This window comes from Candoia aspera, chromosome 5, assembly GCF_035149785.1.
Source record: "Candoia aspera isolate rCanAsp1 chromosome 5, rCanAsp1.hap2, whole genome shotgun sequence".
In the NCBI taxonomy this organism is placed as follows: domain Eukaryota; kingdom Metazoa; phylum Chordata; class Lepidosauria; order Squamata; family Boidae; genus Candoia; species Candoia aspera.
Window position 1 is genome coordinate 62,656,487 of NC_086157.1, and position 24,778 is coordinate 62,681,264.

The following is a 24,778-nucleotide window of genomic DNA, read 5'->3' on the forward strand; positions in this document are numbered from 1 at the left end:
AGGAAAACTATGGTTCTGAAGCGACAAGCATGTTTTCATTGAGTTGAATCCAAGAATTCTCTTTGAGAGAATCCAAGGGAGGTTTTCTTCAATCAGGAACCTATGGATCAAACCTTTGGGTTTAGATGGCATAATTAAACCCATCTGATGTTTCTATATGAACTTCTTTCATTGCATTGTAGTTTGAACTATTAAAGGGAGGATAAGCTGCCCAGGATAGAATATGATTTCTTGCCTGCCGAGGCAACTTCAGAGCAATTTCTCTATACCATCAATACATTCTTACTTTCTACATCCAGTGAATGGCAAAGCAAAAAAATAATACTCTCTCAAACTGGGGAGTCTGTCTTTGTAATTAAAGGGCTCACTGAGTTCTAACATCACAAAAGTAAAGATAGATCCATGGGACAGGACCCCTTAATGTCTATTTTACCTTTCATGTATTACAAATGCAGACTGCATGTAATTTTGTTATTTTAAAACATTCCCCCTAACTTTCACAGAATTAGGAGCCAAGCCACAACTTCAGATATATGTTATGATAATTCCAACTTACCTTAAACAGGAAATGTTTGCGATACTCAGGACGATTATCATTCACCAGTACAAATACAGGCGGAGACCATCTTCTTTTATTACAGACTTCCAGCAAAGCTGATACTGGATGTTTGCCTTAAGAAGAAGAAACTTTTTTAAAATCCTCCAGGTACATTGTAATTAGAACAGAGACACACAGAACAGTGCTGTATTTTTATATAAATCAGTATTTTTTTACTCTAACCAGAAGAATTGTCTAGAGTCTTAGACCAGTTTCTTTCCTCCTTAACCATGATCTGATTCTTTCAAATAGATACAGCAGAAACTAAACATCAATTCTTCTGAGCGCAAAGCATATACCTGTTATTCAAAGTCTCACCTGAAAGATCTTTCACAGTACTGAAAGGCCCATGTCTCTTTTGTGTTTTCTCTCCCACAGCAACTAAGCCTTGAAAAAAAGACAGAATTAAATTTGTTGTGTGTTCATTCCTTTCTTTCCTAATGCACTAGGTATTTAGTAGCATTTCTTTATTAGGATCACATCTTTTAAACCAACAACTGTAAATGGGCAAACACTACCAACGCCTGCAAAAAGAAAAATGCCACTTTCAATCATTTTTGAGACCACCAACTCTTATTAGATCATTTTCACCAACACGTTTATCCAATCAACTTCTCATCTCACCATAATGTAATGCCCCCCTACCTTTTCCTCATAATGCAAGTAAATTTAATTTCCATTAAGCTTGTGATTCATTAACAATGATCCACAGTGCATTCTTAGATGACCAGTAGCACAAGAGATTCCTTTTCAGGAATCTATATTCATTTTTCTGGTTGTAATATGCACACCACTATGTCAGAGTAGAGAAAATGGTTCCATTTATTATGAATTACTGGTATAGTTAGTGTATCTTCTGCTCCCAAAACCCTATGCTGAAAATACTGTGCGTGTATACGTGTGCATATGTATATATAGTCAAAAGATGTCTTACATATATTACCTGAATATTATCTGAATATTCCAAAGGCAGCTTAGGTTATTAAAAATTCTAAAATATGACAAGCCAAAACCAAATTTAAATAACCAGAACAGCTTATATAATTGTTGGGAAAGTTTTCAGTTACAAAATAAATACATTTTTAAAGCCTATTAAAGTACCAATAAGTGGACTTTAGATACCTATTTCTCAGTATGGAATTCCATAGCACAAGTTCCAGTAGTAGTTGCAGTATCTTTATTAGTCACTGACCAGCATTTTATACAATATTTATAAGATGTTACAAGATCTAACTAAAACATTTTAAAATATTAACAAAAGTATGTACAATGCTTGTTGTTTATTTGTTTAGTCGCTTCCGACTCTTTGGGACTTCACGGACCAGCCCACGCCGGAGCTTCCTGTCGGTCAACACCCCCAGCTCCCCCAAGGACGAGTCCGTCACCTCTAGAATATCATCCATCCACCTTGCCATTGGTCAGCCCCTCTTCCTTTTGCCCTCCACTCTCCCTAGCATCAGCATCTTTTCCAGGATGTCCTGTCTTCTCATTATGTGGCCAAAGTATTTCAGTTTTGCCTTTAATATCATTCCCTCAAGTGAGCAGTCTGGCTTTATTTCCTGGAGGATGGACTGGTTTGATCTTCTTGCAGTCCAAGGCACTCTCAGAATTTTCCTCCAACACCACAGTTCAAAAGCATCTACCTTCCTTCTCTCAGCCTTCCTTATGGTCCAGCTCTCGCAGCCATATGTTACTACGGGGAACACCATTGCTTTAACTATGCGGACCTTTGTTGTCAGTGTGATGTTTCTGCTCTTAACTATTTTATCGAGATTTGTCATTGCTCTTCTCCCAAGGATTAAGCGTCTTCTGATTTCCTGACTGCAGTTAGCATCTGCAGTAATCTTTGCACCTAGAAATACAAAGTCTTTCACTGCTTCTACATTTTCTCCCTCTATTTGCCAGTTATCAATCAAGCTGGTTGCCATAATCTTGTTTTTTTTTTGAGGTTTAGCTGCAAGCCAGCTTTTGCACATTCTTCTTTCACCTTCATCATAAGGCTCCTCAGTTCCTCTTTGCTTTCAGCCATCAAAGTGGCATCGTCTGCATGTACAACGCTACAGATTATTAAACACTACAAAGGGTACTAAAAATCTAAATATTTAAAACTAATTGACTAAATTATGAAATTACTTTATGGATAAAATACTGAGATACTAACATACTACATCACCTATAAAGCCTACATGGTACAGGGCCAGGTTACTTGTGGGACCTCCTGTCTCCAATTGTCTCTGCTTTCCCCACTAAAGCCAGCCGAATTGCATGCTCCAGGTCCCATCTATGCAACGTTATCTTGCGGGACCTACGAGTCATACTTTCTTTGTTGCTGAGCCTGCCCTGTGGAACAGCACACTCTTGGGATCTGAATCACTCCAACCCAGTTGGCCTTGTGCAAAGCATTAATGACCTGAATGTTCCCAGAAGCATTTGGGCCAGGAGGTTAACTGAGGCCCACTGATTTTGTTTGAAGGGGAATGGTTTTTCCACTTCAGGCATGTTTACAGTAGGGTCTGCATATTGACTGTAGTGTGTGTGTGTGTGTGTGTGAACTTAATTCTATTATAATCAGTGACAGGTGACACAACTGAAAACAAAAATATAAAACAACACAGAAAGGATAGAAAAAATTGTATATTTGTAAGGTTGTAAAATTAGGTATTTTCCTGAATAGAGTAATGGCACCTAAAATAAAATTTGCAACTCTCCTGGAAATCTTAGGTTTCTGGTTTGACAGTCAAAAGCAAATGACATCATCCTCAGAATAGGTGGAATTTCTATTAGCAAGGTGGGATAGAAAGAAGGTTCAAGGAACACATGGGCTAGAGTTGCAGGTTCCTCCAAGTCACAGGGTAGGTTTGCTCTGCAAAAGGGGTATTGTTATACCTTCCTTCCAATACTGCAGAGGGCAAGACATTAAAGCAATCTAGTTTCCGTTACTGAGGCAGGCCTTTTATCTAAATCTCAATCCTGCAGATACTGAAGGCAAATCAGAAAGTAGAGAATACACTAATGAGACAGATAGGATCGTAACAATAATACCACTATTTCAGTAGTACTAAAACTAGTCCTTGAAACAAAATTTAAGCCAAAGCTAAGTTTTTAAATAATAAACCCAGCATGCTGATATGGGTCATGAAATGAACTAGTATCTAGTGCAGCACATTTAGAACTAACATAAAATGACCCGACCATCTCAACCCAACATGAACTTGGATAACTGCTCTCCACCAATTGAATTTTCCAAGTTATTTTCATAGATAGGAGTAGGCAACCAAAGGTCCCAGGACTACATTAAGTCCTTACCCATTTTCTATGGCTAGAGATTTATAATGTAGAACAGAAATAAATTAACATCATGTATTAAAACTAAAATTGTCAGTATATAACACCAGAGTCAACTCAACAATAATTGTGCTTTTATATGTTGCAATGTTAATTGCTTAGGGAACAAAATAATTGAATGTATTTTAAAATTTGATTGTGAACTTCCAGGAAGATAGCAGACTGAAGATGCCTCCATGAAAAGCAAAGCTGACGTTTGCGGCCACAAACAGAGCCAACGAGTAGATTGGCCCTTTCAACTCTCTCTGGACAAAGAGAGGATGCAAGATCGCCCAAGCTGTTCTCCTTATGGTTGCTCCATGCAAGGAGACCACAAGACAGCGGTCTCCTGAGAGTGGGAGATGAGAGACGAGGGAATTTGCTATAATTGCTTCAGACTCAAACGGAGCCTTTTTAAAGGATGCTAAGTTCACACTTCCTTTGCTAACCGCTTTTGGAAATTGCCTATTAACTGCTTTAAAGAAGTTAGACACCTTTAAAGTGCCAAGACTACAAACACCAGATGAGTGCCTTCAATACTTAATGTAAGAAAATGAAGATATATCTTTACAATTGTTAAGAATTTAAAATTCCTAGCAAAAAGCAAGACAAGGTTTTGGCTATAGAAAGTTTTAAATGTATTAAGGGCTCAGAAAATATTGGAATATTGGATTTTGAATACTAAGACTTTGAAATTAATCTTACAGAATAAACACATTCTTGTAAGAAAAAAAACCTGGTTTTGATATTGGAGATATAACAAGTAACTTATAATGGTGTTCAGAGATATCTTTGAGGAACTGCACCAGGAACTGCACAGGGACTTTGAATCAATTATGTCAGCTGGTCACTGACTGAATAAACATTAGATCAATTGATTAATCAATGTCAGCTATGTTGTGTCTCTTTAAGAACAGTCTGTTCCCAGAAAAAGTTACAGAAAAAGATATGCAACAAAATCTACCTGAGAACAACATGAAGTTGAATAAGAATTTATCAGATATAAAGAAAAAATTGGATAAGGCTTAAAAATTAAGAAGGAAATAAAAATGACAATCCCAGACAACAATTGGAAAATTTCTTTTTGCTAGATACACAAAAGAGACTGCATAAAGTATTGAAGAAATTCGCAGCAAGGATCAACAATGGATTAAAGAACAAAATTGTTTTGTGTAATAAGAAGGAACACAAAGTTGGTTTATTCGACCACAGTTAAAATGGGACATGTTGCTGTTTTGGGTGGTTCTTTTTGGATTTGCTGATATCTGGACAGGAAAAATGATGTGTATTGAATTTGCTTACATTTAACATGTTGTTTAAGCTTTCTCCCCTACAGTTACTTTATGTATCCTAACTTGATAGTTAAATACAGAGCCAGATTAAATGCTATCTTTACTTAAAGGAAGTTTTGTGAATTTGTTCTTTTTAAAGGAGGAATTATCCTTCTTTGTTAATTTTTTGTTTATATTCTTTTGTTTATATTAGGATACTGGGATTATTTTCTATTTGCTAAATGTCAATTTGCTTATAGTTAAGAGTTGAGATGTTGATTTTAATAGGGTAAGATGCTATTTGGGGTGGTTCTCTTTGGAATTGTCGACATTTGGAATGGAAAAATGTGTATTGGGTTTGCTTACAGTTAACATAGTTTTTAAGCTTTTCCCCCTACAGTTACTCTAGAAGAACATTTCTCAACCTTGACAACGTTAAGAAATGTGGACTTCAGCTCCCAGAAGTCCCAAGCCAGCATGCTGGCTAGAATTCTGGGAGTTGAAGTCTGTACTTCTTAAAGTTGCCAAGGTTGAGAAACAGTGGTCTAGAAGAAGGGATATATGAGCTTGGGGTTGTTTTTTTTAAATGAAAAATGGTCCCTCTTTGTTATGTTAAAGTTTAGTTTTTTGTTTACAGTAGGATACCAGGACCACTTTATGCCTCTTAAATGTGATTTTGCTTACAGCTAAGAGTTGAGATGTGGAATATTGACTTTTATATATGTTAATGAAAGTTATTATTCTAGGGCTCTATTTGGACTTTTTGCTGACACCTGGATTGGAAAAGACGTTACTTATTGGATTTGCCTATAGTTAAGAGATGAGTTATGGGATGAAGAGTTTTATATCTGTTAATTAAGAGGAGGTGAAGAGATTACAAAATTGTTTACGTCGTGATGAGGGTGGGAAGTTGCTTTCTTAAGGTTTTTTTTTCTTTTTTCTTTTGCACTTTTTCTGTTTTTGCTTTTTAGTTTGCATTATCTTTTACTGTTGTAACTAAAACTTTTAATAAAGGTTATTATTTTTAAAAATAATTATTACCATACTACCATTCCACTGACAAAAATTTGAGTGAGACATTAGCAATATAAATATGTATTCTCCCATTTGTGATGTGTAGGAATACAGCATTATATTTTCTCAAGCATTTTCTTTGAGAACTCAGTGCTGTGAAATTTGTAAATGTATTAAATGATGGAACACCTATCAATAGCAAGGGCCAAACTCATGGAACATAAAAACATATATCAAATGATCGTTATTGATACTTAATTCTAATATATCCAACAGGAGATTAGTATACATTTTCAAAAGGAAAGGTGGTATTACTTCAGAAATAGTAAATATTTTGCAACATACAAACATTCAAATGAGGACTGTGTTATTTAACAAGTACGTTCCCTACAACTGCAATGCTTCAAATGCAGTAACTTGACAGTTCTGATCTGCAACAGCATCTTTAGCCTCTTTCTGAAATTGTTTTAGCCTACAGTCAATGATTCACTGGCATATATCACTATAATAAAAAAACAGAAAAAAACTGACTGACAACAGAATTCTATAGATATTAATCTATACACTGTATAAATGCACTAGGACCCATCTATTGATGGTAGATACAATGCAACGCTATCTAAGCACATCTGTGTTGCATTCTAATTGCAGACAGCCTAATTTATTGTGAATTATTCCCTAATGGGAAGATGAAATAATTTTAGAGGTTATCTGTTCCCTATAGCCCTGTATACCATTAAAAAGTCTGCTCTGGAGGACTGAGGTCTTGTCTGAGCAGTGTAAGAAGTAGCACAGGGATTGCAGGTTGATTAGATATCCTCCTTATACTAGCCTAAACCACCACTGGGGAATCAAGTTTATTGGAAAGGAATTCCAAATCCAAGAAAGCATAGCTGTAATTGTCCAAGACGAACCAAAAAAGCTAACATTTGATAGTCCTTTCCATATTTCATCGCGATTAGTTGCATGAAGATACATGGAATACACAAACTACACCTACTTGTGCTCAGCAGCATTTCTAGTTTTCATTCCGTTTTTGTTGTAGTAAACAACAAAGATCCAAAAACATAGTGGCCCACGAAGTGTCAAATCAGTACATGCAATTTAAGAATCAATGATAGATAGACAGACAGACAGACTGACCGACCATACTGAACTTCTCTCCTCTTGCATTTGTTACCTAAATAAAAATGAATTCTATAGCATTTAGTTTTACTTGCCAATTAACTGCAATTTTCTTTCATCCCACCCCATCTGAGATCTATGCCAGATCCTATTAGAGTAAGCAAGGTACTTAACACAGATTATTTATCGAGTATCAAAGATTTGCCCATAACAGTGAAAGCCAAACTGGAAATTAATACTTGAAAAAAGTTGTTCTGGAAAGAAATTAAGCATTGGAAGGTACATATACTGTATATTCACAAAGTAAATTATCTTTTCTTTCTTTTCCTTTTTATTTATATAATTAATTATTGACATTCCATTATTTAAATAACTTAGTGTATTAGAAATAGAGAAGAGAAAAAAAGATATTCTACCAATATTAATTACAATTTAGGATATCAATATTACAAGCATTAAAATTATTTGGCTTTTTCATTCAAAGTTGAGTATATATTGGGAGAAAAACCCACTGCGACTCGCATCCAAGTATTTGTTATATAATAAAGCTTTTGATAGTAGGCTAATTACTTAATATTAAAATCTCCATTATATTGTTACTATACACACACATACATTAATGAAAAGAAAAAATAGATGAAAGGAACAAATTTAACAAGTAAAATACCAGAAAGTAGAAAAATCGCTAATTTGCAGTATTTGTAGACCTTTAGGCCTCCTTAGAAGCCAAACTGTAAGAGATTATATCTGCCATGCTGCATGATGTGTTGAATGAATGGGAACCCTTTTTGCTTCAATTTAAATTTCTATTGTTTATATATACTGTTAATTTCACCACTGCTGCATATTATCCAACTTTAAGTTCCCCAATCAGATATTGTCAGAATTGTGTCTTTCTTCTAGTGTTGAGCAAAATTTATTCTCAATGCTATAAGCATATATCTCATTAAATTATGGTATTTCTTGGTTTTTTTCTGAGATTATTATCTATTAAGAAAAGTTGTGGTTTCATTATTGGTAAATACATTAGTCATGGTACATTCCAGCCTTCACGAAGTAATTCTTGCTGTTTTTAGTCTATTCATCGAATTTACGTGAACCATATCTGCATATGTAATTACATTTTTCTTGCTGTAATTATCTCTGAAATGAAAAGCATTTGAAGGAGAAGCTGTCCTAACAGTCAGGAACCACGCTGAGACAAGGAATAGGTCTCTAGTGTTTTATTACTGCTACATTAGACAGAAAATCCTAACAAACTGAAGAAGCGTGGGAAAAGCCCAGACAGATAAACCCCAAAAGTTAAGGCAGGTCTGATCTGTGTCTCTTTGAATGACTGCTTAACTCACTACTATGCATGCGTTTTCCCCCCTGGATAGGGGCCCCCTCCTGCTCACCATCAGTACTCAAGACAGCAGCTAGAGGTAAAGCTGTTGGGCTTATTATTCCCTTTGTGGAATTCCATATTTTTTTCAAACTCTGTCTAATAACATGTCCTTTAAAGTTTTTATCCTCCTTTGTATCTCTGTACCAAAAATATCTATGAAGTCCATTGGTTAAGCTGGCTCCTTCCAAAATTGCCATTCTGCTATTTGGAGATTTTATCCACTCTGTTATCCATGACAAGTAGCTTGCTTTTTGATACAGTTTAAAATCTGGAAGGGTGAGCCACCTCTCTCTTTGGAATACTGTAGGATGTTTTGTCTGACTCTAGGTCTTTTCCCACTCCATATGAATTTACTGACAGTTTCTTGCCATTCTTGTAAAATTCTCTCTGAAATTCCGATTAGTGGTATTTGAAATAAATAGTTTATCTTGGGTAGTACGTTCATTTTGATAACTGCAAGAGATCCAAACCAAGATAACTTTAGTTTCCTCTACCTTTCAAGGTCTCTTAATCTCTTGCCATAATTTAGCAGTTTTGATACATTTTTTTACTGTTTCATGTCACGTGCAAACCAAGATATTTTGTTGAATGAGCTATCTGACAACCAGATTTTTCTTGCAAAAAATTCATTTCTTGTGAAAAAACTTGTATTTTTGTTTTCTGAACATTGACTTCATATCCAAAATATTCTCCATAATTATGAATTGTTTTATTGTCTTCTGTGGTTCTATGATAGTTACATTTAAGCTTATATTCCTCTCCATGAATTTTAAAACCTGTTATTTGTTTATCACCTCGGACTTTTCTGCCAATATTTCTAATGCAATGATTTATTTTTATTTATTTTATTAATCAAATTTAGCCACCGCCCATCTCCCCCAAAAGAGGGACTCTGGGTGGTGAATAGCAAGAGAAGAGAGATCGTTGCCTTGTTCCTTTATTGATTTGGAAATCTGCAGAGTGCGCTTTATTAGCCATAACCTTCACTTTTTGCTGTTGCTATATGCTTTTAACCGAAGGTTGAAACTCTTCTCTGGGATTCATTTTATTTACTACTACTAGCAGGAATTGCCACTGCAAACTGTCAAAGCTTTTTCCATGTCTTAAAAGATTAGTACAGCTTTCTTCCTTTTTTTCATTTATATGTTCTATTATATAGATTATAAACCTACTGTTGTCCTTTATTATTTTCTTTGGGATAAAACCAGTTTGGCCGATACATATAATAACTGAAACACATTTCTTCAGTTTGTCAGCTAATATTGTGAAAAACTTGTAATCAACATTCAGCAAGGAAACTGGTCTATATGACTGTGGTTTCTCTGGGTCATTCCCTTCTTTATAAATCAAAGTTATACTTGCCTCTTCCCATGTTGGCGGTATTGCCTTTGTTTCTTTAAGTTCATTAATTCAAAGCTGCTAATTTTCCTATTATTTTCAATCTTGAGGGTAACAATTTGGAATCTTTCTTTATTGCTGATACTGTTTGTATTTCTTTTTTCTAAGTTGTCAGGCTAATAATTTTCCTTGTTTATTTGCATATTCAAAGTTTTTCTGTTTAGCAAAATTTTCTTTTCTTTTGTAATTCCCCTGTTTCTACTAGATTTAATTGCTGTTTAGTTTCTTGCAATTCTTTCCTCAACTGTTTTATGAGTTGGTTTTATGCTTTTGTTCCAGTTAAATTAAATTGTCTTCTAAACAAAATGGTTACAGCAGTTTGGGGGGAAAAAAACAGCGGTGCTCTACATGTTTAACAGTTTGGGTAAATCTATAAAAAGGAGGGGAAAAAAAGGTATCCCAGAACTTACTGAATCCCTATATTCCCTTCAGAATGATTCTTTTTACATATGCACACGAATACACTTTACTGGCACATATGCAAAAATTCAGATCATGCAGATAACACAGTTCACAGTGATTTACTTGATTTGATAAAGCATATGCAGTAGATCGTTTTGTTTGGTGGAACGTAAGCATCAACCATGGAATCCTCCTGAAACATATGCAAGGGTTGGGTGCAAGGGGCAGTAGTTATCAGTGGTTCCATTCCTACCTAGGTGGTCAAGTTCAGCTGAGGGGGGAGCAATTGACTTGGCAATTCCTCCTAAGCTGGGTATCACAGGTTCATTCTTCTCACCTCTACTTTTTCATATCTACATGAAACCAGCGGGTGAAAACATCAGCTAGGCAGCCTGGAGATGCTATGGAAGTCTGTAACCGCTATCAAGACACTGCTACGGCTTGGATGGAAAGGAACAAACTGAAATTGAATCCCAGGAAGATGGAGATGCCATCTGTCCAGAAACCATCATTCTCAGTTGCCTCCAATTATTACTCTGAATGAGTAGCACTCGCTCTGAAGGGCCAAGTTTCTGATTTGGGAATCATCCTAGACTCATAGCTACTGCTGAATAGGCAAATGCAGATTATGGCTGGGGGGAGGAGACATTATCTTTGCCCAGCTTTCACTGGTGCATAGTTGCAACCCTATATGGAGCAGAAAGCCCTGGTAAGGGTCACCCATGCTTTTAGCACAACCAGGATGGACTGTGCTAAAAGGAGCTACATGGGGCTACCTCTGAAGACTGGTAAAGAATGCAGCAGCCTATCTTCTAGCAGGTAAGAACCCCTGGTCTCATATAAAACCAGTGTTGTAGGCACCACATTGGTTGTCAATAAATCTCCTAATACAATTTAGAGTGCTGGTTATAACCCATATACCCTTTTTATGGCTTCTCACCTAGATACTTCCAGCACTGCCTGCTATGAGTAGAGCCAATCCATCCAGTGCATGGTTCCTGGACAGAGATCAGGGGACAGAGGGCCAGGAATTTATGTTTCTCCCTGATGGGTTTTAGGAAAGCAATGAAGACAGAATTGTTTCAAAGAGCAGGTAATTGTTAACATTACTGAAGTGGACACTCACCCTTCCGATCAGTTTTAAAATCAACTAAAATAGGCTCCTTGTTTCCTTCTTTGTTTTTTCCCAAGCCTTCTCCTTCTCTCCATCCCATTTTTCTCATGAGTTGGGCTCCCATTCCTCCAGTAACAGGGGCAGCTCTGAGAAACTGATCCTACCCAAAGGGGAAAAAAAAGGGGAAAAAAACACCTTTGTTTAACACTCTTTTAGAAAAATTATAGACCTTGCTAATATTTTTAGCAATAAGTTCACATTTCAACTTATTTTTCAGTTACAATTCAACTCAGATTTCAAAGTATATGCATATCCTTTTGCATTCATCTAGAAAACTTCAATGGCCTGTTTTAAATTAAATGAATAATTAAAACAAGCAAAAGCTTATATTATTCACTGTTTACACTGCAGTTTAAAAGAATTTTTACTTTATTACTGGGGCTCCATTCAGTCTCTTTTCATCTTGTGTAAAGAGGCAGTATCATATGTTTAATGAGCAATATTTGTATAAATATACTACTTACTGAGTAAAACATACTCCTTTACCAACTACATTTTCAGAAACAATCTGGGCCTTTGAAAACCAATTCCCTCCCAAAACTCCTCATGCATGATAGAAGCATCTTTAAAAGAAAAAAAACTTAGCCATACAGTTCAACAGTAGCACGTGACAAATGTTTCGAAAACCGTAAAAATCATACTATTAGTGAGGGTATCAACTGTACTAAAATGCTTTCTGCTTTATAGTACTTTAAAAACTCCTTAAACGTTTACATACCTAGGCCTCGATGGCCGCAGTGTTGTGAATAGTAGGGCTGGCATTGACCGTGGCAAGAAGGCAGCTACAAGGCAGATTTGGCCCTGAAACAAGTTTCCATATAGAGGGGTGAAAGTTCACAGGCTATTCTGTGAACTATCATCTCTCTTTCTGCCCCCCCAAGGACCCAACACAACAAACTGCTTGAGTAGATGTATGTGTATATACACACACATACATATAAGTACATACATATATTTATGTGTCTGTGTGTGTAGTGTTAGCACATAAATTTTAAATCGCAAGGTACCAAACTATACACAGAAACTCCTTTGCTTTCAGTCTACATTTCAATGACTGAAAATAGGCACTGAAAGTGAACTTAGTGTATAGTAAATAGATTTGTTCAGCACAGAAAATTATGACATATGCACGCACACCGCAATACTAATCTCTGTATCCCTGTCAAGAAAGCAAACTGTAGTGATTCCAATAACGTATGTAACACGAGATCCTCGAGTATTAAAGCAGTCCGTATACTGTAATTAAATAGATGTCTGTATTCCATGCAAATGAACATTACTTTGGAAAAGGTGTTCTTACATAGGAAAAGGCTAAATGAGGCAGACATTACCTCTCACAGAAACAGTTTGACTGGTGCAAGCCATGCAGTTGTGTACACAGAAACATGTTAGCTGATGCCAGTTACCAACTGCTTCGAGTTGATACACCTCTAGAATGGCTTTTACTTACTTCCATTTTCATCCTCCCCTCTCCTTTCCACGAACCTCTCATTAGAAAAGGGCAACCATGCAGAGAATGATACAAACCCCAGTCAATGTCACCCAGGGCTCCGACTCCTCTTTTGTACCTGCTTTGCAATGATAGAATGTTCATCAACAATGTCTGTTTCATCACCAATGTGTATCCAGTTCACAAAAATGACAGAGACCTACTGTTTGGTAAGGTCTTTGAGGTTGCAAGAATTTATCAGGCAGTTTCCTAATTATTTGGGGCAAAATAAAAATAAGCCTTTTTGTTTTAAAAGCAGGTGAGCACAATCCTGAGTATCTTTTTTCCTAGAAAGGTGAGATATAACTTGATTTTTTAAAAAATTGAAGTACAGTACAACAACATTTTTTGAAAGAAGACATTCTGTTTTATAACTGCTCATTAAGTTGATTTTTTCACTATGTTCACAGGTTATCCAGTTGTAGAATTTAATGACAGAACCCAAAGTAAAGCACATGTGCCAAAGTCCAGTGGAAAAAGAACAGTCTTATTCTAAAATCCTAGATTTTATCTGTAAGTAAATACCAGCGAATCAATGCTTAATTATGTACTGAAGCAATATGGATTCTAAGGAAATCTCAACATTTCTTTTGCTGTTCTTGTACTGCACCTTACGACTCCTTGTCAAACACACCACAGCCATTTTAATTCTGGAGTTATGGATTTTCTACGCAAGCCTTTATAACCCAACAAATAACATCTAACAGTAGTTCATGTCAAATACAAAGCACTCTGACTCATCTACATGAGAAAACTATGCGAGTTATTTCCTGCCTCATACCCTCCAGATGTGTTAAAGAAGGCCTATCTATTCCAGCTTGCACGTATTATCTTGCTCTGGAAAGCACTTGTCCAGTAAAAACTGATACGGCTAAAATAAAACAGCTGTTAAGTATATAAATGTAATAGTCATATTTTATTTGCAATGCTAAAAAAGTTGAACAAGTATTTGAAATAACATTACACTGTGACTATGTTATTTCACAGTATAGGAGGAACTAGATCAAAAATACCATTATTATATTGCCCAATACAAAGGTACAGTAAGTCAAGATTGGTTATCAGTGATGTAGACAACTAAAAAATCAATAAATGATATGGGAAACATGTAAAATGTTTTAAAATTTGAATTGTATATGTTTGGTTTTGTTCTGATCCTGTACTGCTTCTATGGCAACTTCTCATTTGTGATTCTTTAAATCTCCCTATGTTAAACAAGACTTAGTGAAGTAGTATCTCTTGTCACTAGCTAGGGCAAGCCATTTCTTCCTATTGTAGAAAAGGGCTGACTGGTCTACAATCAGTTTACAGGACAAGCAAATGAAATCTAATAAAGAGCATCTAGCAGTTAGAACTTCTGATAGCGGAAGTATTCAACACCACTGTAATGAAAAAAAAAAGATATTCAGACTGGTGCAGGGATAGTTAGGAACCAAAGAGGTAAGAAATTACAATTTACCAGATTCATTCAATGCCAAGAAAAGCCCACACAAATGGGAACGCCAAGACCCAATCCTGGGTGCAAGGGTGAATACCTATAAGAAAAACACAGAACGGACTACAGTGAGCAGACCACGTCTGCCACTGACTATGTCTGCAAAGTTTGTAATTACTTTAGAAATTAAACTTTACTTAAACCAGTGTCTTTTAAAGAATATTGTACCAAACCAGTATTTCTCACATACAGTAAACAACATTTCTTATGGCCATATGTAAAAGACTGTGGTCTTCATGACATTTACTTCTAAATGGACACAAACATAATAATGATGGGGGGGGGGGGGTGAAGTTGCCAGAGTGCCTTTATACCTGTACTTATAGCTATGGGGTAACAGCAATATGCTAGAGAAGGAGCAACAGTAGAATGAGAAAAAAGAAATCTGGATGGAACTGCAGCTAAATTGGGTGTCACAAAAACTCATATTCACTGCTGAAAATGCTGTATGTGCTTGTGCATGTATGCGCATAGTATTTTGTCGTATCTGAAATGCTTATATTAGAATATCAAGGCGACTAAGATGATAAAGAATCACAATAGTATAGAAAAAGGAACTGCACATGGAACTGAAATTCTACTTCTCAATTACTGGAAATATGTCCAGCTCATTCTGGTACCTGAATTCAGGGCAGACAATCCTTTTTTTTCTAATCTGTATTCTGTAGCCCCAGTGTCCACAACATCAGGAATATACCATTGAAAAATGCTTCCAGGATGCTAAAAGGCAGATAATGTGCTTCTAAAAATGTTTCTGTAGAGGCAAGAAGCCTTGCTCTAAAGCATATTATCCACAGAAATCAGATCATTACTTCCATGATTGAACACATTAGCCAGATTAAATCACTAACTGTATTCTTGTCTGCTTTTAACTTGCAGGTAAAATGAAGGTGGTGTTCCCAAAATGTTTTTATTGTTATACTGATTTAATATAGCAGTGTCATCAGAACTTAGTCTAAGCCTCCTGAGAAGGTCCAAAATTAGCAGTGTTCCAACCTTTGCAAACCTGAAAAATCTATACATCAATCCTGCTCTTAAGTGCTCCCTCCCCAATTGTCTTGTTTGTTATTACACAAATGCTTACTTTGTTGTAGGATCTTGCATTGCTCTCAGGAGACAGTAATATTGGCAGGCACTGATTTCTGAAGTAAGGGAAGATCATTATTATAGCATACCATTATGAAGCACTATGCTTTCTCCTATACATTTTTCACCTGGACACTCCTGGTAGCGGGTTTCCTGTTCATTGCAGCAATCGTGTAAGATCAGCGCTGTCAGGCCCTCCAGATGAAATCTAGGTCCTGAAGGGGGACAGAGTACTGGGACAGGGGAAGCTTCAGAAGAGCACAGCATTCAGAACATCCAAGGAACTCAACATCCAAACACTCACTTATTCAACTTCAGCACTCAACCTAGTAATAATCCCTTAAAACACTAATCACTACTTGTCCTCCAAGATATATCATGCTTATCCCATTTTCCTTCACAAGAACTGTCTTAACATCTTTCTTGGTTGGTGAGAAGGATATAGGAAAAAAGTAATTACTAACTTTGTTATCTTGAATTTTCCCTTTCAAGTAGGGAATAACTGACAATATGCATTTGGTTACCAATATAGACTAAAAGACTACTTTTGATAATAGTATATAAGTGGTACTATTTGAAAATCAGGCAAGATATAGTTTAAATATGTATTCAAGGCTGTGATGCTATACACACTTACTTAGCAAGTAAACCTGGAAAATACTGCAGAGCATGGACTGTCATTTGAGATACCAATATCCACTGGACAACTGGAATTCTGTTCTTTAGATTTTGGCCTAATATTTAACAAATATTCTCTTCAAGAAATCACCATATATGTGAACCAAAAAAACAAATAAATAAGCCTAAAAAAGAATAAATGTGTTGCACATGTACTGTGAAGAATTTAATATTTTTGTAGTTGTGAACTGATTACATCATTGATAATGAAAACAGACTAAAGTTGTTCTTCCTTCAAAAATATCAAAACCCTAATGCCCAAACATTTTAAATTACATTGCTTAAAAGTCAAGCAAATAAAAACAAAGTCAAATACAAATTGCCAATGTTTTTTTAAAAGTGGCTTGCTTTCTACAACATAAAGCACATTAACAAACATAACCCTCTGCATATCCTTCTCTTATTTTTAAGTGATTGTTGAATTTCAATGTAGCTTAAAAAAAGCTTAATACAATGCAGACTTGACTTAACTTCTCAAACAAATCACCATTACTACTCCATTGCTTAATTAATTCACCAGAGTCAACTGACATAACCCAATTACTGTTCTTTTAAGAAAATAGTGTATATTTATTATGTTTAATAATAGTGAATTAATTTGCTTTTCATATGGTTTCACCTGCAAAGAAATTTACAGCCCAATCATATGCAACATTCAAGTCCTACTGAGTTCAAAGAGTCTTATTCGTAAGAAAGAGTACTTAGTACCATGGCAACTAAACTTGTAAGAAAGCTTTTTCATTCAGGAATTCTATATTGCATACAAGCTGTATATAAGATTTTGTATATATCTTTCTATCCTTCCTTGCTTCATTCAAACAGATAAATTTTGAATAAGAAACTAACATTTCCTGGGACTACAGCTGAAAACTCTCATATGAACAACGTTTAGGGATATTATACACTCAACAAAACCTAAAATTTACTGCTTCAAGGTGCCTTTGGTTTGTCTATTCATTGGAAAATCATCATCATTATAAGGAGACAGCTCCAATAACAGAGTAATTAATTTCTTATGTATATAGCCCTCTGAATTTGGGTGAAAATGTGCAGACGTACAGTACCATAGACAGTCAAAAAGCTCAAGAGTCTAACCTTACAAATTGAGAAATCTTCTACCCAACTATTCTTCATACAAAGGTGACAGAAATCACACAATACAAACTACATCAATTCATAAAACAGAACTGCAAGAGCTTCATCTCCATCTATGTGTACATTCAACAAACTCTTTTTTATAAAAAATTACCAGTAAGACACTCCCTACTCTATGTTCCAGGCCCCCAATAACTACTCTAATCAAGTAGTGACTAATTGCCTGAGACTTGTAGGAGGTGAAGGGGAAAAGCAACATTGTCGATGATTCCTGTAACAAACTATTTTACAAAAAAGAGAGTGGCCTTTATAAACTAAAGCTTATAACCTAAAGATCATTATAGGTATAAGAGACCTGAACAAAATGCTTGGCTTAAAAAAATCAACAGGCAATTTCTCCTATATCAGAATCCTAAAAAACAGAAGCAGTATCAGCTACATCTTACACTACATATATTAATTTCAAAACTTCAACTGTTTGAAGAATGGCTATTTGAGCAGTCCTCAGCTAGTCAACAGCAATTTGAAACAGCCAGGAAGAGCTAATTAAGTAGTTACAAACTGTTCACTGCTTAAAAAAAGATATACCCCTAGATGTGTCACCCAGGCTTCTTGTGAAAAGTGAAAAACAAAGAAAACAAAGTTTTTGCAAAATCTTCTAATTTTTAGGATGTCATTTCAAGATTTTTCCTTTTTTTTTTTCAGATTTCATTAAAATAATTAGCATGTACCAAATAGATACTCTGCCAATTATACTGTAGGAAGTATGGCCTTTTTTGTGAACTGTACATAGGTGATGAATACCAAGCATATAATGGAAGCTTCAGTGAAATCTTTGCTAAAATGGCTGCTGTAAGTTCATAATTACCAACAATTCTCCACTTTTATTTCACACAGAGAACCCTTTCACCAGGAAATATTTACACATAATGTATTTACAGTATTTCTTATATACTTTAATTACAAAAGTGTAAAAGTATATAATACATTTTATCAACAAAACACAAATATAAAACTCTGGTTACTGTATCTAGATGCGCTGATTCAACTACAAGGCGTTTTCAAACCAGCTGGCTCCAAGTAACAGGGCTTTGAAAAAACCAATCAGAACTAGAAAATCATAAAATTAATTCTGATAGATCAGTGAACATAATGGAAATATGAAAAACTGTTTATTCAGACTGTAAAAATGTACTTGCCAAGTATACAATCCCACTATATAGGGGTCTTTTGGACCTTCCAAAACTGTAAATTCTCAACCTGTAATTCCTTCAAGCTTTAAGCTCCTTTATGGTTTCAGTTATAGAAACAGCATATACATCACAGATTCTATGAGCAGGTCAGGATTGGTCTTATAAACCTCAATTGTGAAAACTATCCAGTCTTTATTTTGATTATCTTTGCATTATTTCTGTAACAAATGCAAGTAAATGTGTGTGTCCAGCTTTGCCACTGTCCCATTAATATGCAAAATCATGTTCTACAGACAAAGAAAAAAAACCCTTGCTGTCCTCAGTTTGCAAAGCCTATCTGCCCAATCCCATCAATTTATCTCCTACTGATATTCCCATCAAATATGGACAACTATTTTCCTCTCTAAGGATTTAATAATGATGATAACAATAATCTCTTCATATTGCCTTGCAGTCTAGGAAATCCTAGAATCCTCTCCTAAGATCCAAGAATGCTGTTAGTTCAGGCCAACTTCTACTTCTCCACTTTCAAAGATGTGCACAACAGAAGCAAGCAAGTGAATTTTTACAGCCATAGTGAAGATTAAGTGAACTCCTATCCAAATTTTACTGAAATCAGCAACAAGACTGAACTTAAACTATGCAGGTAATAGAAAAGCCCATTCAATTGGAACCACATTTCAAGACAATTTCAGCACAAAGTAACAGTAACCGTGGGAGAAATTGAAACAGTTATTTCTAAACAAATGAGCACGTATCTGTCTCCCAGTTTCTAAAGTCTGCCTATCAAACTACTATTAACACAGAGCTATTAAGCACAGTAAATACAGAATCCAAAACACATCTTGACAAACACAAAAATAAATGTTTTCAGTTTATTTTTCTGCATATATTTTAGGATGTTATTAATGTCCTAAGTGCATCAGTGTCACTTCTTCCAGTGATTTCAAAGGAATTTAAAATGTGATATTTGGACTCATCTGTCTGAATATCATCTACCTTTTTAACCCATGCTTGGGGACCGCTGTTGGATAACTGTTCAGAAGACAAGACCTGTGCTCCAGTACTGCCCGTAAAATGGCCTGGTATAGAATTCAGCTCAGCCCAGGCATCAATCTGCAATCACAAAGGAGCATAATAATATAATTAATTAAAACATCTCCAAACATTAAAAATAAATCAAAGTAACTGCCTTGTTGCAGTGCCACTTGCTATATCAATTTAACACTTGGTACATTTCATTTCAAAATAATTTAAAATAACACTTTCTGAAAAAAAGTCTTCAAGGGTTACCACTATTTCAGCATTTAAACACTATGTTATTAATATCTGAAGAGCAATGAAACTTTATTCTTCTCTAAGGGAAAAAATCCCTCAGAATTTTCCAAAGCCTGCATAAGATTAGCTCTTTATTTTGACATGAACAATGTTACTCTGTACCTTAGAGCATGGTCCTATCTTACTATTTCCTAAGGCTTTAGACTACCTGTGCCACAATAAACTGTTGATGGTCCTTAATAACATGGATTTACTAGGCCACCTTATTTGCCTGTTGAAGAATTTGTAAGGCTACTAGGTAGCAACAGTTAGAATGCAATATGGAGCAACTAAATGGTTCAAAACCAAGAAAGGTGTGCACCAAGGTTGTATACCAGTGATTCTTAAACTGTTTCACCAAATTACTCCTTTTCCCAGGCTCGAATGTCATCAGCCCCCCCAAAAAACATTGTTTTTTTTACACAAGTATCCTGGGAGTGGCAGTCCCAAAATGGATCCTTAACTCACAAACAAGCAATTACAACTTGCTCCATTATCCCCAGGATATGCCCAAATCACCCACTTGGGAGTAATTACCCCCAGTTTAAGAACCACAGCCATATACTGTCATCTTATTTATTTAATTTATATGCAGGTTATATCCTGAAAAATGCTGAACTAAAACAAATAGAAATTCGAATTAAAACTGCCAGAAGAAACATCAACACCTGACACAAGAGGTGACTGTGACTTTATACCAGGCAGGGAGGGTATGCAGGCTAAGAAAGTTTATTCCACATTTTATGACTCACAGAAAGTATATACAGATGGTCATCACTTAACGACCACTCGTTCAGCAACCATTCGAAGTTACGATGGCACTGAACAAGTGGTACTCAAGACCGGTCATCGAAGTTCTGGCCATTGTAGCATCCCTGCAGTCATGTGATTGCAATCTGGGCGCTCAGTGACTGGTTTGCAATCACAACACTGCAGCGTCCCACGGTCACATGATCACCATTTGCGACCTCCACTACCGGTTTCCAAAAAGTAAAGTCAATGTGGAAGCCAGCAGAAGATCACAAATGGTGACCACGTGATATTGCGCTTAAGGACAGCGCAGGATTCGCTTATCCACAGCAATGGAACTGCCATTGCTAAGTGGCATGGTCACGTGACATTGCGCATTACAACCACATCACTTAGTGACCAAAATTCTAGCACCAATTACCATCATTAACCGAGGACTACCTGTACAGTATTAAAGTGATAATTATGGAATTACTTTGCATGAACACTTAATTAAAATTTGGTACAACATATGGAATGCTTACCAAATGGTTCAACAATGACTAGGGAGTAAGGTAAGGCTGTGCTATTTAATATATTTATGGACAAATGGATTAAAAGTACTTGTGGTATTAGGGGTGCACTGGTTTGGGACATGAATGTGTATTCTTGTATGCAGATAATGCTATCTTGTTTGCTGAGAATGCAAATGATTTGCACCGAATGTCAGCTATACTGTACGATGCAACTGAGAGCATGTATCCAAGAATTAATGTACTAAAGGCCAAGATATTTGTATTCGACAGAGAATACAGAGTAAATGACTGCATGCTACGCATAAATGGTGGAAAATTGGAGAAAAAAGATGAACCTTGATAAACTGTTAATTGAAGATTGAGAAATGGATAGTGAAATTTTAAAATGTACAAACATGGGCAGAAAGGTAGTGGATTATATGAACCCTACTGCAACGAATGAAGGCAATGAAGTGAAAGTGGCTGCACATTAGTCTGTGCCTCACCACTTCACTAACCAGAAGTTAGAGTAGGGTATATCAGGAGAAACATAAAAGTTAAGTTGAATGCAGTGGGAATGTGTTACTTAAGAAGTATGTGTGGTAAAACAAGAGACAGGGTTAAGAATGAATGGGGTATGAATGAATATGGATTGGATACAGAATTGAGTGAACAGTATGAAAGAGGTAGAGGTGATTTGGTCTTGTAGACAAAATGGATGTGGATTGAAATGCAAAACAAACAAGTGAAGCAAGAGTAACTGAGTTGGGGAGAAGGGGAAGATCAAGGAAATTGAGACTGGATTCAGTAAAATCCTCAAAAAAGAAGTGAGAAGTTTAAAAACAAAAGCAATTATTGCAAGGATAGAAAGGCATGGAGAGGTAGAGAGAAAGATGTAGGTATAAACTTGATTTCCTCTTCTCTTATCTCCTTTTAATTCTGCTAATTCTTATTTTCTCTGTGTTTTGCATATTACTTATCCTAAGGATAATACCCAATGGATATGTACAGTATGTATGTATATGTGTATGTAAATGTCAAAGCTTTAACGAAATTCAAAATTCTAAAATTAATACTGCCAGAAACATGTAAAAAAACTAGTAAGATTTTACATTCCTCAGTTTTCGTAACACTTTCAAGAGCAATTTGGGAGACAGAAAGAAGCTGTAACTTGCCCGTTCTTGTGCACGATTTAACAAGCACATCGCCTCCAGATCAAATGTATTTTCTGTGAGCCTCTTTTGGGCTAATGTCCGTTCATTCAATGCTGATGATATGTCCACAGGCTAAAAAATAGTAAAAATATTATCTTCTTTCTATGTGCATAGGTAAATATTCTCCTATAGAGGAACGAAAACATTTATCTAATTACAAGCCAGTATAACGTCTTTAGTACATGCTCAGAATATGTAAACAAAAAATGAAAGGCACAACAATCCTAATGTGCCCATCAGTGCATTTTTTTGCTATAAAATTTCCATTAATGCGACACCTGTATCTGGGGTAAAAGCAGTTGAAGACTGACGTACTGCACTTGGAAACAGTGTTGCACTAAGAGTTAAAATTATCTTTTACCTTTGACAGTTTCAAACTTCTCACAAACAGTGAGTCCACGGGTTTAATATGTCTCAACATTTGGACCACAAAAGGACAAGGTGCATACCTTAGACTACTTATTATATATGAAAAACTAATACAAATCTCTGGGTCCTTAAAAGCAAACATATATACTTAGGACGCAATTTTTTGAATAAAATTTTCCTAATATTAGAGTTATGATTCAAATACAGAAATTGTTTTTGAGAAATGAATACTGAAAATACCATAAATAAATGGTATAAATAAAATAATACTCATAATATAAAACATAACATGTAGCCTAATCATATTCTAATGATTAGAATATTTATATTGTGGTTACTGCTTTTTACCTTACTTGTAAATGTATACATTTTCTAAAACTGAATTTATATTCCAACCTTCCTCCGGAATTTGAATCACTAAAAGAATTAGCTTGACAACCTGACTGGAATATGGGAAATAGTCTTAAAAAAAACACACAAAAGGCTATTCTTTACTTAACTGAGAATTGTTCAGCTTGCACATTGGATTATAGCCTAAGGTCTATACATTTAAGGATTTACTTCCAATATCTCCTGTTTCTTTCAGTTTTTTACCTCCAGATTGGCTGGATTGGGGAACACGTCATCCTTGTTCTCATCCTTGTTCTTCTCAACTGGAACCCATTCTCCATATGCACTATCTGCTTCTTTTTTCCTGTGTTGAGATCCTGAAGAAACTGGGAACTCTTTTGTCAAAGTTACCTGATTTTTTGGAGCTGCTGGTTTTATTGTAGGAGTCTTAAGGGGGAGGGAAAAATAATAAATAAAAAGACTATTACAATTATGAGCACATATACTACATACAGAAATATATTATGAGTAAATTTCTAGCATTGTGTTAGCAAAACATCTGTGCCAAACTGCATGAGCAACAAACCATATTTCCAGATTTGAAGTTTAACAATCCAGATAATTCTATCACATTTTTATCATTTACTATAATCACAACTAATATGCGTAATGTGTCATTCCAAACTCTATGATACAAAGCAAAATAAAACTGATTTTAAATATATGTTTCAAAAGCAGGGAAAAAAGCAGTGAGATAGAATGAAATATTTGAATTCATCTCCACCAGTTTTGTGGAACAATTTCTGATTCAGAAAAAAGTCCCACTAGACGAAAAAATGTTATTTTCAATATATCTAGCTGCAACATCTGAAAACCTGCTTCAAGAATTGCCAGATCCCTGGAAGGAGGCAGAAAAACTGCCTCCTTTCCCTTTTTCCATTAAACTATCTCATGACAAAAGTTCTACTCAAGGAAAATCTATATAACATAAATTTATTATTACAGGAAATAAGGTCCTCTCCATGTATTCGCCATCCATGTTATGAAAACAGACATTACAGGCAAAGGCACACTTGTCTTGATCCATTCTAAATATTTATATCAGTAATTTATTGAAAAAATCATGGTAGGTCATCTGTAATGCATATTATACTATTGTTTATTTTTAGCTTTTTTTTTTTTTGGATAACAAAGCAATGGTCATTTGGATGAAATTCTTGAGGTTTGGCAAGTTTAATCCCTTGGCTATCCAGCAGCTTTCCTTCTCCATTAACAGCACACTATATAGATTTCAGAGCATAGTATATAAAATATTCCTATTCAGAAGGCTTTGAAATGATGCTCAGTGACTTCCAAATGAGGAAATGGCAAGCTAAGATGTCTCCAAAGGAGCAGAAATGACATTGAGGCCAAGACCGACAGACTGGTGACAAGTCTGGTCCAATGGAACCCTTCTGGATAAAGAGAGGAAGAGAGATCACCCACTTATGCTCCAGATGGCTGCTCACAAAGAGACCGCAGGACAGCAGTCAATTCGTGGACCTGAGCACCCCAGGAGACAAGGGAAGCCATCAA

The 24,778-nt window shown here is 35.6% G+C and overlaps 1 protein-coding gene across 5 annotated transcripts in view; it reads right to left on the reverse strand.

Annotated features, from left to right (window-relative positions):
* SON (SON DNA and RNA binding protein) overlaps nucleotides 1–24,778 on the reverse strand; it is a 46,438-nt gene that overhangs the window by 2,217 nt on the left and 19,443 nt on the right. The window contains exons 6-11 of one of the 5 annotated variants that reach the window (XM_063305406.1): nucleotides 23,468–23,650; nucleotides 22,466–22,576; nucleotides 19,729–19,845; nucleotides 11,646–11,793; nucleotides 917–985; nucleotides 557–672 (exon numbers count right to left, since the gene is read on the reverse strand). In XM_063305406.1, coding sequence (XP_063161476.1) covers nucleotides 557–672; nucleotides 917–985; nucleotides 11,646–11,793; nucleotides 19,729–19,845; nucleotides 22,466–22,576; nucleotides 23,468–23,650 — 744 coding nt within the window. Of the gene's footprint in view, nucleotides 1–556; nucleotides 673–916; nucleotides 986–11,645; nucleotides 11,794–12,410; nucleotides 13,265–14,641; nucleotides 14,718–14,781; nucleotides 15,820–19,728; nucleotides 19,846–22,465; nucleotides 22,577–23,467; nucleotides 23,651–24,778 lie in introns of those variants that run through there. The other 4 variants (XR_010068081.1, XR_010068083.1, XR_010068082.1 and 1 more) reach the window with 4 other exon arrangements.